General features: G+C 49.9%; 1 protein-coding gene across 2 annotated transcripts in view; it reads left to right on the top strand.

Annotated features, from left to right (window-relative positions):
• The window catches only part of USP22 (ubiquitin specific peptidase 22), a 42,038-nt gene extending 29,164 nt beyond the window's left edge, over positions 1 to 12,874 (top strand). The window contains exons 7-13 of one of the 2 annotated variants that reach the window (XM_017848893.1): positions 1,739 to 1,844; positions 3,324 to 3,482; positions 5,559 to 5,685; positions 6,557 to 6,648; positions 8,538 to 8,600; positions 9,158 to 9,307; positions 10,419 to 12,874. In XM_017848893.1, the coding sequence (XP_017704382.1) occupies positions 1,739 to 1,844; positions 3,324 to 3,482; positions 5,559 to 5,685; positions 6,557 to 6,648; positions 8,538 to 8,600; positions 9,158 to 9,307; positions 10,419 to 10,461 (740 nt within the window). In that variant the 3' untranslated portion in view covers positions 10,462 to 12,874. The other variant, XM_017848894.1, reaches the window with a different exon arrangement.
• Positions 12,875 to 12,898: the final 24 nt, after the last annotated feature.

Below are 12,898 nucleotides of genomic sequence, written 5' to 3'. Positions count from 1 at the left end.
TGAGTTGAACAGCCTGGTGGGCTGGCCTTCCCATCACTTCTCATCAGTCTCAGGGCTGTGCAGCCGGGGCTAGGCGCTTACGCACACCCTGTGGGTTCTGAGATCATAGCCCAGAAACAACCCACAGTTGAGCTAAAATGGCTGGTTTTGGTCAAATGTGACTATTATGTTCTCTTTTGGTGCTTTTTTTTGCCTCTGAAAAACTGCGTGATCCTTTTAATCCTTACCCTAGAAATCAAATGAAAGTTACTCAGTATGTAGTAGCTTAGGTAGAGTTTTGTTTCCTAGTATGATTCATGAGAGGAAAGAGCACTGTGGAAGTCGACTACGCTATTCTCTCAAGCACCTAGTCAGAATAACAAAGAGCCTTCTGCAAGCAGCAGAAAGATGTTCTAAAATCACTTGTTCAAAATGCATCACTGTTAAAATATTCATATGACCAAAAATGTGACAAAACCACTGACGTGCTTCTGACAGAATTCCCTTGGAAATGTCTGATGTCAGGTTCTTCTGTTTAGAAACGTGGTTGCCAGAGCCATTTAGCAAGGTGGCCTGGCCACGTGCCCTTGGTTACGTGCAGTTGTTTATCCTTGTGACCTCCACGGCATCTTTCTGTTTATTGACTTGTTTTATTTTGTTTTTGAGTCAGAGTCTCGCTGTCTTGCCGTCTTGCCAGGTTGGTCAGCTCACTGCAACCTCTGCCTCCTGGGTTCAAGTGATTCTTCTGCCTCAGCTTCCTGAGTAGCTGGGACTACAGGCATGTGCCACCACACCCAGCTAGTTTTTTGTATTTTTAGTAAAGATGGGGTTTCACTGTGTTAGCCAGGATGGTCTTGATCTCCTGACCTCCTGATCCGCCCGCCTTGGCCTCCCAAAGTGCTGGAATTACAGGCGTGAGCCACTGCACCTGGCCATTCTGTTCATTATTCTTTGTGTCTTCCTGTATGGATATTCTTGTCCCCTAACATTTTGTCCCATGAATTTGAGATCCCTCTCAGAAGACTCAATGGCCACTTTCTATTCCTCTGTCATGATTCAATGTCTTTGAACTGTGACATATATACAGGTGGCCTCGTGCCCTGTCCCCACTGTTTAGTGAAGTTATTTAGAAAATGTATTCCACATATGAATTAAGTTCTGCTACTTAAGTTTCTTCTTTGCAGATCCGCACACATGAATATGAATGAAGCGTGTATTGAATAGAGAGGATGGGAGTGGCACTTCCAGATGCAACTGACTGGAAGACACGCTGTCCCCCGGGGGCTCCAGCTGATGAGGACAGCCTGAGAGTGTCCTGCGGTGTCACTTTCTGAACTCGGGGCACCATGATACCTAGTCAGGGAGGGGGGTTGTATGGGGCTTCCCCAGGTGTACCTGGCCTGCCGTATGTTCAGCTGTCTCACCGGAACAATATTGATTCAATCATTCTTCATATGAAAATGGGAATGAATTACCGTGCTCAGTCATTGGCCATTAGGTGGATTTTCTTGGCGAGATTGAAGTTGTGGGGCTCTTAGGGAGTGAGAAAAAGGAGCATTGAAAATCCAAGTGCTGTAATTTCTCATCACATTAAAATAACGAGGAGACCCTCTGCTAAAATGAGGCGTGTCCTCACGTGGCCTTTTAAAGCACCGGCCCTGGCTTCCCCAGGCCTCTCAGGGTGAACTGCTCTTTCCTTAGAGACTCCCCATCTTTGGGGCGCGCAGACGCTAATCCCTGAGCCGTGGTCTGTCCCCAGGTGATGACAACGGGAAGAAGGCCAACAACCCCAACCACTGCAACTGCATCATAGACCAGATCTTCACGGGTGGGCTGCAGTCAGACGTCACCTGCCAAGTTTGCCAGTAAGTGAGAGCCTGTGTGCTCGGCAGTGTCAAACCCTCTGGGGCCGTGCTGACATCCTCCCAGTCTCCAGAGTTGTGTGTGCTCTGAGAGGTCTTTAAGGAGGCTGCAAGAAAAATGATTAACAGCTGCCCCGAGAGTGAAGGCTGTGGGGTCGGGGTGCTTCCTCTTGCGGAGGTGTCCCCTTGGGATGCGAGCCCTTCCTGTTGAGGTCTTGGCTGTTGTCCACAGCCAGCAGTGTGTTCTTGGAAGCTTCCCCCATTTCTCATCTTACAGTCCTTGACCAGGGACCAAGTAAAATAGCCCTCTTCAAGAAGGCGTGGCTCATGCATGATGGATTGTTTGCATACATGCTTCAAAGTATGTTGGTTTTCATTATTTTATGGTTTCTGGTTCCATTTTCTCTGATCTAGTGGCCCTGATTCTTCTCAGGTGTGGTCTCTGCTTAGAGCCCCAAGTGTTGAGTGCAGGGAGAATCCACTGCTTTGTTAGCTCAGAGGGACCCTCTCACCCAACCTCAGTGCATGCTGCTGTTTTTTTTTTTTTTTTTTTTTTAAGGCATGGGGTCTTTTTAATTTTGCCCAGGCTGGCCTTGAACCCATGGGCTCAAGCAATCCTTCCTCCTCAGCCTCCCAAGTAACTGGGACTACAGGCGTGGGCCTCTGTGCCTGGCTCTGTTCTTTACTCCAGTTGAAGTTTTAAAAACCGTGGACATGATGCACCGAAATTATTTCAGAACTCGGAATGGATCGTCACTTCTAAACTGTATAAGACCAGCAAATATCAGGAAAGGCCAGTGCTGCCTGTGTCACGGGGGCTGTTTTCTGTAAGGAGCGTAGACTGTTAGGGGCCTTGGCTCTGAGCATTAGAAACCGAGTTTGCTCTGAGCAATTTGGACCTTCTCGCTGTCCCTTAACTACTGAATTCCATTAGCAGGAGATTGTCTCAAGATTTAAATCCCGTGTAAATATCGAGAGTAAATTTCCCAGTCTGCGAGTTTTCATTTTTTGTATTGTTAAATAAATTTCTAGCAAGGAACTGGCCTTGTGAAATGCAGCATTGAATAGCCACACTCTGTAAAGTGTGCGGAGGTCTCCAGTGTCACCTAGGGTCACAGGCCCCAAGTTCTAGATGCAGTTGAGATAGACCTGTGGATTCAATCCAGAGCCTCTGACGGGGCCCATGAGTTTATCCTCCTCCCAAGTCCCTCAGTGACTGTGATGGTCTCCAGACTGGGAAGCGCTTGCTTGAGGAGCGCCCCTCGCCTTCCGAGTTCACACACGCCCCTCCCCAGGGCCACCTTGGGAACTAGGACACGTTGGGTGTGAGCACGGCTGCTCTCGCTCCTGCCCCATCCCACCTGAGTGTCACTGCGACAAAGGGCACAGCGAGGAAGAGATGTGGGAATGGCCCCCACCCCAGGCTGCCTCGAGCTGGGTTGGTGTCAGTCCTCACAGCCATTGTTTTCCCTCTGCTTCCAGTGGAGTCTCCACCACCATCGACCCCTTCTGGGACATCAGCTTGGATCTCCCCGGCTCTTCCACCCCGTTCTGGCCCCTGAGCCCAGGGAGTGAGGGCAACGTGGTAAATGGGGAAAGCCACGTGTCGGGAACCACCACGCTCACGGACTGCCTGCGACGGTGAGAGGCCTGCATCCACATGGCCAGGGCGAGTCTTCTGGCGGGAAGGCTGTGCTCCATCAGGACCAAAGTAGGGCTCTTTCACATGCCCAGGACAGAGTCTGGGCAGAGATGCAGCATTGCCTGGATTGGCTGCAGTCTCTGGTGCTAGTTTGTCCTTTGTTTTGACCAGATGACTCGATATTTCTGTCCCCCAGCTTTGCATAGCACCAGGTGTCGGTGTCAGCATCTGCTATTTCAACCTCTGCGTGTAAATGAACCCAGAGCCAAACTGGATGCTCCCTTAGCCCTTGTTCTAATCACCTACTCGGGAATGTGAGCTGAGACGTGCCTGGCCCTCTCCCCATGGTCCACAGCCTTCTCTGCACATGATTGAAACTTAGTTGTGATGTTCTGTACTCTTAGGGCCGTTTTTGAAATTGTGCATGTACTGCTTCATTTGGGATAAGTAGTAGTATTTACAAAGTGATTTTTTTTTTTTTTTTGGAGACAGAGTCATGCTCTGTCGCCCAGGCTGGAATGCAGGGGTGTGATTTCTGCTCACTGCAGCCTCTGCCTTCCAGGTTAAGGTGATTCTCCTGAGTAGCTGGGACTACAGGTGTGCACCACCATGCCTGGCTAATTTTTGTATTTTTAGTAGAGCCGGGGGTTTTACCCTGTTGGCCAGGCTAGTCTCGAACTCGTGATCTCAGGTGATCCGCCCGTCTTGGCCTCCCAAAGTGCTCACAGACGTGAGCCACCACAACTGTGAGCGATTTTTTTAAAAAAGTGTATTTAAGTAGCTGTAGCATACAATTGTAAAGACAGCAGAAAACCTTCCTACCCTGTTCATTGTTTTATAGTCTTTATTTGCGTCAATTAAACGTAATGCAGAAGAGTCCTTGTCGAGTGGAAGTGTCCCTTAGAAGAGGTACGAGTCTTTGGTTTCTGTCTGGCTGCATAGTCAGCAGGACCAAAGTTGCATGTTTTATTTTTTGAGATAGGGTCTTGCTCTGTCATGCAGGCTGGAGTGCATGGGTGTCATCATAGCTCACTGCAACCTCGATCTCCTGGGCTCAGCCTTGGTCTCCTGCCTCGGCCTCCTGAGTAGTTGGGACTACAGATGTGTGCCACCATGCCTAGCTGATTTTGTGATTTATTTATTTATTTATTTATTTATTTATTTATTTATTTTTATTTATTTTGAGATGGAGTCTCGCTGTGTCTAGAGTGCAGGCTAGAGTGCAGTGGTGTGATTTCAGCTCACTGCAAGCTCCACCTCCCAGGTTCAAGCAATTCTCCTGCCTCAGCCTCCCAAGTAGCTGAGACTACAGGTGCCCGCTACCATGTCTGGCTAACTTTTATATTTTTAGTAGAGACGGGGTTTCGCCACGTTGGCCAGGGTGGTCCCAAACTCCTGACCTTAGGTGATCCGCCTGCCTTGGCCTCCCGAAGTTCTGGGATTAGAGGTGTGAGCCACACCATGCCGGGCCTTTTTTCTTTTTTTGTAGAGACAGAGTCTTGCCACATTTCTCAGGCTGGCATGTCAGCCGAGTCATGTAACAGGGAACCCTTTGAGATTGGCTTTTCTTGTGCATCCTAATTCTCTGGGAATGCATCCAGGGTGCAGCTTGGGATCAGTAGTTCTTTCCTTTTTTGCTGCTGACTCATATTTCATGGTACAGTGTTCCACAGTTTCTTTAATTATTTACCCATGGGAAGAAGCGAGGTGTTTCCAGTTTTGTGACTCTTACGAGTAACACTCTGGTAACACGTTTGTGGACAGTTTTTGTGTGAACATTAGTTTTCATTTTTCTGGCTTAAATTCAACTGCTGGGCCATGTGGTAGTTAGAAAATTATTACCATTTCCCCAGGCCTATCCTGGAAATAAAATATTTAAGATAAATGTTCTTTAAAGAGACAGGCAGCGAAGGTGGACAACATTTTCTCTTTTTTTCATTGTTTCATTTTTAGTTGTATGTGTATGGTTTTGGTAGGGAAATGAACCCATTGAAAGAGATAAAATTCCTCTTTTCTCCCATTTTTCTGTCTCTCACATCTCCCTTACCGTTTCTGTCTTCTTTAAACGCCTGTAGATTTACCAGACCAGAGCACTTGGGCAGCAGCGCCAAGATCAAATGCAGCGGTTGCCATAGCTACCAGGAATCCACGAAGCAGCTCACTATGAAGAAACTGCCCATCGTAGCCTGTTTTCATCTCAAAGTAAGTTTTCCAGAAAGCCAACTCTAACGGCAGGCTTAGTTTTTAGTCCACAGTACAGCCCTCAGCCTTTTGGTTTGCTGTGCGGTTGCATTTTTCATAACTGCAGCAAGCAGGAAGAACACCGAGGAAGGGAGGATGTGAGTGAATGGTCCTCCTGTCTGTGCTGCGGTAAACAAAATCAGTGGCTTCACAGTGAAAGTAGGATGTGAGTTACTTTTCTTGGGAAGCAGAGTGGTTGTGAAGTTTTTTTTACTTCTGCCATTCCTCCAGCTGCCCCCTCCTCTGGTTTTCTGTTTTCTTTTAAGACAAAGGCCCTCAGCATTCAGATCTGGTCCAGGAGTTGTCAAGCGCTTTCTCTGAAGGCCCGGATAGTGAAGATGTCGGGCTCCACAGGCTGCGTGCGATCCTACGGTTCTCTGTTGCATGTTCTTTGTTTCGTTTTACCACCCTTTAAACATGGAAAGCACCCATTCCTAGCTTGCTGGCTGGAATGGGTGACTCCTGATCTAGGCAAAGGAATGCCTTCTGTCTGGTGAAAGGAACAATTTGCTCGTTTTTGCTGCCACGAGCCATGGATCTTTGTTTTGTTTTCTGTGCTTTGCTGGGTTTGCTGTGAGATTACTTCTTGTACCCTTGGTGTTACCACTGAACAGTCGCATCATTTGAAGACTTGAACTTGAACCCTGTACATGAGGACTTGGGTGGATTACCATTATGTTTTTGAATCTGTAATTCTAGATGTAGCTACAAGGCAATTCAATAAAATACAATGAGATACACAGACACCTGTCATTGGAAGAAGCCCCTGAAGCTTCCAGTGACATTTCTGGTCTTCTTTCCTCTTCCCTCTGTCCCCTTCCTATTTCTGCAGCGATTTGAACACTCAGCCAAGCTGCGGCGGAAGATCACCACGTATGTGTCCTTCCCCCTGGAGCTGGATATGACCCCTTTCATGGCCTCCAGGTAGGTGGGGGTGTAGCACCTTCTGTGTCCGGAGGGGCTGTGATCTTATCAGGACAGAAATGCAGCTCGGATCTCCTATGATAAGATGACTGTTGGCCGGTGCGGTGGCTCCCGCCAGTAATCCCAGCACTTCAGGAGGCCGAGGAGGACAGAACACGAGGTCAAGAGATTGAGACCATCATGGCCAACATGGTGAAACCCCGTCTCCACTAAAAATACAAAAATTAGCTGGATGTGGTGGCAGGCGCCTGTAGTCCCAGCTACTTGGGAGGCCGAGGCAGGAGAAATGCTTAAACCCGGGAGGTGGAGGTTGCAGTGAGCCAAGATCGTGCCACTGCACTCCAGCCTGGTGACAGAATGAGACTCTTATCTCAAAAAAAAAAAAAAAAAAATGACTTGATATTAATATAAACCCTACCTTCCCCAAATCTATTTATCCGGATCTTAAGATATGGCGCATGTTAATGAGTGGTTTTTCATCAGATATCCTGTTTTTGTTTTGAATGTTTCTCTTAACAATTCTCAATCCACTTTCGAACCGTCAAAGTCCTCGAGGTAGGATCACAGCGAGAAGGCAGCACTTCAATTCATGGAACAGATGTTGAAGTACAGACAGACATAGCCGGTTTTGCAGTTGTAGCTTTCATTTTCCTTTCCACATCTGCCTATTATGGGGCACTTGGCATTGAGCTGTTACCAATGCATGAGACAAATAGGAGTTTCCTGTGGCTCTGTGACAAATGACCAAAAACTTGATGGCTTAAAATTAAATGTCCTCACAGTTCTAGAGGTCGGAAATCTGAAATCAAGGTGTTGTCTGGGCCCCCTGGTCCTACAAGGGTCTGGGGGATTCCATTCCTCAGCGCCTCCAGCTGCCAGTGGTTCCACATGTTCCTTCTGTGGCTGCACCACTCCCTTCATTTCTGGGTCACATGGCCGGCTCCCCTGAGTCTGTGTCCAGTTCCCTCTGCTTCTCTGTCATGACAGTGGTCACTGGCTTTAAGGCCCAGGCAGATCATCCAGGAGGATCTTAACATCTTTATTTCGAGTCTCTGCAAAGACTGGTTTTACAAATGAGGTCCCAGTCTCAGGTTCTGAGGGTTGAGACCTGGGTATTGTTATTTGCAGGGTGTTATTTTTTGGCGGCCACAGCCCCAGCCCCAGCACCGTGGAAAGCATGTTGCCTTTTGGTAGTTACTAGCCTGTCCCGCCGCTGTGGCACACAGCTGACCTCCTGAATAAAACAAGACCAGCAGAGTCAGAGCTCCATGCCATCAGCCTGACCACGATGGTCACGTACTGAGGGAGGTGACAGTACTGTTCTAAGGTCAGGGTCTCAAAGATCTTGGTGTTTCCTGCCAAACACAGCCATGGGAAAATGCAGTAAACAATGCGCATGGCTTCCTGTTCCCAGCACCGCCTCTCCCCCGTCTCACCAGGAGAGGTGCTGGTCATGAAACACTGAGCAGCAATCTTTGTCCCTTTTGAGGAGGCACCTGCCTAGGTTGTGCAATGGATTCAGCTTACCCGTTCAAGCTAACCCTTTACATGTGGAGGAAGAGCGCCTTCACCATCTACTTTATCACAAACCAAACTCGGATTCCTCCAGATCCAGCTCCCATCACCAGCCCTATTCAGGACCTACCTTGGAAGAACCAGGGGCCACACCAGGTGGCCCCAGGGCCCAGGTGTGCTCTGAGGCAGGGGCCTCCACAGCTCGAGCGTCAGTGTCCTCACGAAACCTGGGGAGATTTCTTCCTGAAGCATAAAGCGCACCGCGGTGCAGCGTCTGCATGGTCAAGCCTGGATAAGTGTCAGTTTCATGAGAGGCTTGTATCTCTGGGCCTGATGATTTTAACCATGCTAAATACTGCCGTTGTCTGTTACAGCAAAGAGAGCAGGATGAATGGACAGTACCAGCAGCCCACGGACAGTCTCAACAATGACAACAAGTAAGTGGTGCTCAGCGGTGTGGGTGTCCGAGGCCTTGAGCCAAGAGCTGGGGTGGGTTCCTGTCTGCCCTGTAGGGCACCCCGCAGGTCCCCCACCACTGACCTGCTTCCCGCTTGGCTGCCCGCAGCTTCACTAGGAAAGGCCGCTCCACACGGTGCCACAAATGTTCCCTCCTGTTGGAGGAGCCCAGTCCCACTCCTGGTCTCTGGCAGGAGGGAGGTTCCATCTGAAAAGCTCGGTGTGCATTCTTCTTGCCTTGGGGTGGTAGAAAGAATGAAAGGCTGGGGTGTTCCAGGATCCCCACTGCTGACTGCAGTCACCACTCCCACCAGATGCGGTTTCAGGAAGCGCCTGGACCCGGGCTAGAGCCAGGGAATGTGACCAGGCTCCCTTAGTTCCTGCAGCCTCCTGTGCATCAGCCGGAGGCCCTGCGGGTTGACAGCCAGGCCCACAGGCCTCCCACTCCTTCTCTGGGCTGCCTGGTTTCTGATGGTGATGACCTTGAATGGCAGCGTTGAGCCACCTGCGCCCTCCCTCTCCTTTCCTCCCGCACTAGGTATTCCCTGTTTGCTGTTGTTAACCATCAAGGGACCTTGGAGAGCGGCCACTACACCAGCTTCATCCGGCAGCACAAAGACCAGTGGTTCAAGTGTGACGATGCCATCATCACCAAGGCCAGCATCAAGGATGTGCTGGACAGTGAAGGGTGCGTCCTGTCGGGTGGGAGGAAGGCCCTGCGGTGGCCACAGTGCTCTTCCCTTTGGTATAGCTGAGACCAGCCCACGTCTGAGCTTAGGACCACTCGAAGGTGTTGACCTTCATTTACCGAAGTAATGAAGCCTGTTCTGGATAGGATGCCAGCCTTGATGGTGGCAGAAGAGGTGCCTGAGCAAAGACCCTCTCTGGAGGCATTTCCTTAGCACAGAGAACATCAAAGCAGTTGTTTTTTAACTGCGTGAACTGAACACATCGGTTCTTCTCTTTTTTTTTTTTTGAGACGGAGTTTCGCTTTTGTGGCCCAGGCTGGAATGCAATGGTGCGATCTCAGCTCACTGCAATCTCTGCCTCCTGGGTTCAAGTCAGTCTCCTGCCTCAGCCTCCCAAGTAGCTGGGATTATAGGCGCCCGCCACCATGCCTGCCTAATTTTGTATTTTAGTAGAGATGGGGTTTCTCCATGTTGACCAAACTGGTTTCAAACCCCTGACCTCAGGCAATCCTCTTGCCTCGGCCTCCCAAAGTGTGGGGATTACAGGCATGAGCCACCGGGCTTGGCCCACATCAATTCTTTATCAGCTCCTCTTTTCTTTCCAGTTCCGTTCCTTCATGGCATAGAAACCTGTTGACCCTCCAGGGGTCAGGGGGACCCCAGCTGCCATGAACTCCCTGAGGGCTTTGCACTTCACATTCTGAGCAACATGGAAGCCCTCTTGAGAGGTTTTATTTGGAAGAATCTGGGATTAAGGACAGCCTTCAGGGCGATGAGGTGGATCTGGACTGGACCCACCTGAAAATAGTGGGCTCTGCACAAGGGTGGGGCTGTCGCAAGTCGGGGAGAGGCTGTGGGAGGTCAGGTGAGGCAGTGGGTGACCTCATGGCGGGTCGGGGTGGTGGTCAGGCTGCGGAGATGGGCAGGGCCAGTGCCACTAGCCAGCAAAGTGCTCTTTCCTCTTTGTGAACTGAAAAGCCAAAACCATGACCTTGGGCCTGGCACACCTGTGCGGAGCGCCGAGCACGCGGACCCTCGTGAAGGGTGGGTGGTTCCGGCTCCCTGTCTTAGGAGTTAGATGTGAGCTCCTCCCTGTCTCTGCCTCCACAGGTACTTGCTGTTCTATCACAAACAGTTCCTGGAATACGAGTAGCCTTATCTGTAGCTGGTCAGAAAAACAAAGGCAACGCAAGCCTCACAAAGTGATCCTCCCTGCCTCTCCCGCCTCCTGCCGCCTCCCCGGCCTGGTGACGCCACCTCCCATGCAGATGTGGCCCCTCTGCACCTGGGACCCATCGGGTCGGGATGGACCACACGGACGGGGAGGCTCCCGGAGCTGCATTGAAGATGGATGAGATGAGGGGTGTGCTCTGGGTGGGAGGAGCAGCGTACACCCGTCACTAGAACATCTCCTGTATCCTCATGATATGGGGGTGCAACCGGGGCCTCACAGCACGGAGTGGCCGCCGCCTGGCATTCCCCAGCACTCGGTGTGGAAAGGCCCCTGCCTGCCGTAAGATTATGGGTCCGTTAAAGCAGTAAGCTGAAGACACAGCGGTGTAGTATGTGGGACAGAGGGCCTTGCAGATGCCTTTCTGTTCGTGTTTTAGTGTTAAAATATGGAGAGTACGGAATTCTTCACCTCCATTTTCTCAGCGGCTGTGAGGCAGCCTCCAGAGCTTCGGAAGTAAGGACACTACGTCGCGTTTTCAAGCGTGTCTGTTCCGCAGGTAACTTAGCATCAAGCTGCACGTGGAAGCATCTCCCAGTTTTCTAGAGACAGGCATTTTCTTATCCCTCTCCCTCTCCTTTTTCCACAAAGGTGAATTTCATAAATGTAATACTAGTAACGTGAATGAATTACTGAGTTTATACTGAAATTTAGATAACTTCTCCTTTAGTCTTGAGAGTGAGTCTTGCTTTTTAATCGGTGCTGTTTATGTTGCTGCCCGCCCTGTGTGCCTGGCTCCTCTGGGTGCCTTGGTGTCTGCTGGTGGCTGGCAGTGGGCGCAGTGGAGGAGAGTTGTGCTGCAGCTCATACTGTGTCTCTGTCATCTCAGTCTGGAGTAAATGCAGCCTCTGCTGGTGTCTGATAGGTTCCCTCCCTCATATTTTCTTTGCCTTCTGTCCCATTGCCTGGCTACCACTGCCTGGCAGCCAAGTGTGTTGGTCGCAAAGCTGGAGTGGCCTCTGGTGGAGCCTGCATCTTGTCTTGTCTGCCTCTGCTTCACGTTTGGTGTACTTTCGGGCGTGGTGGCGGTACAATGACATCGTGATTGAGCTTGTCAGCAGAGCTGAAAGAGAAAGTAGAAGGATGTGCATTGTTCCTTGTAAGATATTTTGCATGTATCTGTGTATTCAAATTCAAACAGAGATGGTTTGTCCATTTGTCCACTGAGAAATGATAAACTAGGGGCAAGGGGGAGGAAAAGTACTTAAACATAGTTTATGAAGCAACTGTGTCTCAGGCTGGCTTGTCCCAGGAGCCCCAGCTGCATCTGAACTGAGGCTTCTTCAGTCCTGCAGGAACAGGATCATCTGTCTCAGGGGTGGGCGGGTGTTCTTATAGACAGCCAGGGAGTAAACACTGTCGGCTCTGTGGGCTAGATGGTCTCTGCTATAAATAGTACAGAAGTGTGGCTATGTCCACGACAACTTTTAGACACAGAAATCTGAATTGCATATAATGTTCCGTGTCAAGAAACTTAGATTTTTTTTTTTTTTTTTAACTATATAAGAACTGAAACGTATTCTTAGCTCACAGGCCGTGGAGAAGCTGGTGGGGATCAGACCCAGCTCCTTAGCTGGCTGGGCTGGGGACGGGGCGGTGACAGTAACAGCTGAGTAGTTACTCACTGCTCAATGTAGGAAACACGAGAACACAGGACTTGCGATCACAGCCCGCAGAACCGTCATGGGCGGCAGAAGCCTTAGGGATGCGGTTTCTTGCCCACGTGCTCAGTTCATTTTCTGTTGTCTTTCTGCATTTAAGTAATTCATGTGGAAGCATGCTTTATAAAATGAATTAGAGAAACAGAGATGGGCTGAGATTTTCAGAAATGGCCCCTTGTGACCAAGTTTTGCTGTTTTGATGACAGTGCTTTGAAGATCTCTTTTGAGGATGAGCAGTCTTTTTTTTTTTTTTTTTTTTTTGAGATGGAATTTTGCTCTTGTTGCTCAGGCTGGAGTGCAGTGGTGCAGTCTCGGCTCACTGCAACCTCCGCCTCCTGGGTTCAAGCAATTCTCTTGCTTCAGCCTCCCAAGTAGCTGGGACTACAGGCATACGCCGCCACGCCGGGCTAATTTTGTATTTTAGTAGAGATGGGGTTTCACCATGTTGGCCAGGCTAGTCCTGACCTCAGGCAGTCCACCCACCTCAGCCTCCCAAAGTGCTGGGATTACAAGCATGAGCCACTGCGCCTGGCCTGTGAGCAGTCTTTTAATCAGGAACAAATCTAACAGGAGAGTTGACTGAAGTTGGCCCACAGGATTCTGAGCTGGGCAGTGCCTCCCTGAAGGCTTGCCACCTTGGGACGCCCTAGTTTACTGGGGTGTCTTGCGGAAATGCAGAAGGCAGTGTGTGGGCCTTG

This window comes from Rhinopithecus bieti, unplaced genomic scaffold, assembly GCF_001698545.2.
Source record: "Rhinopithecus bieti isolate Rb0 unplaced genomic scaffold, ASM169854v2 scaffold_32401, whole genome shotgun sequence".
Classification (NCBI taxonomy): domain Eukaryota; kingdom Metazoa; phylum Chordata; class Mammalia; order Primates; family Cercopithecidae; genus Rhinopithecus; species Rhinopithecus bieti.
The sequence above is the reverse complement of the archived record's forward strand: the minus strand, read 5'-3'. Positions and strand labels throughout refer to the sequence as shown.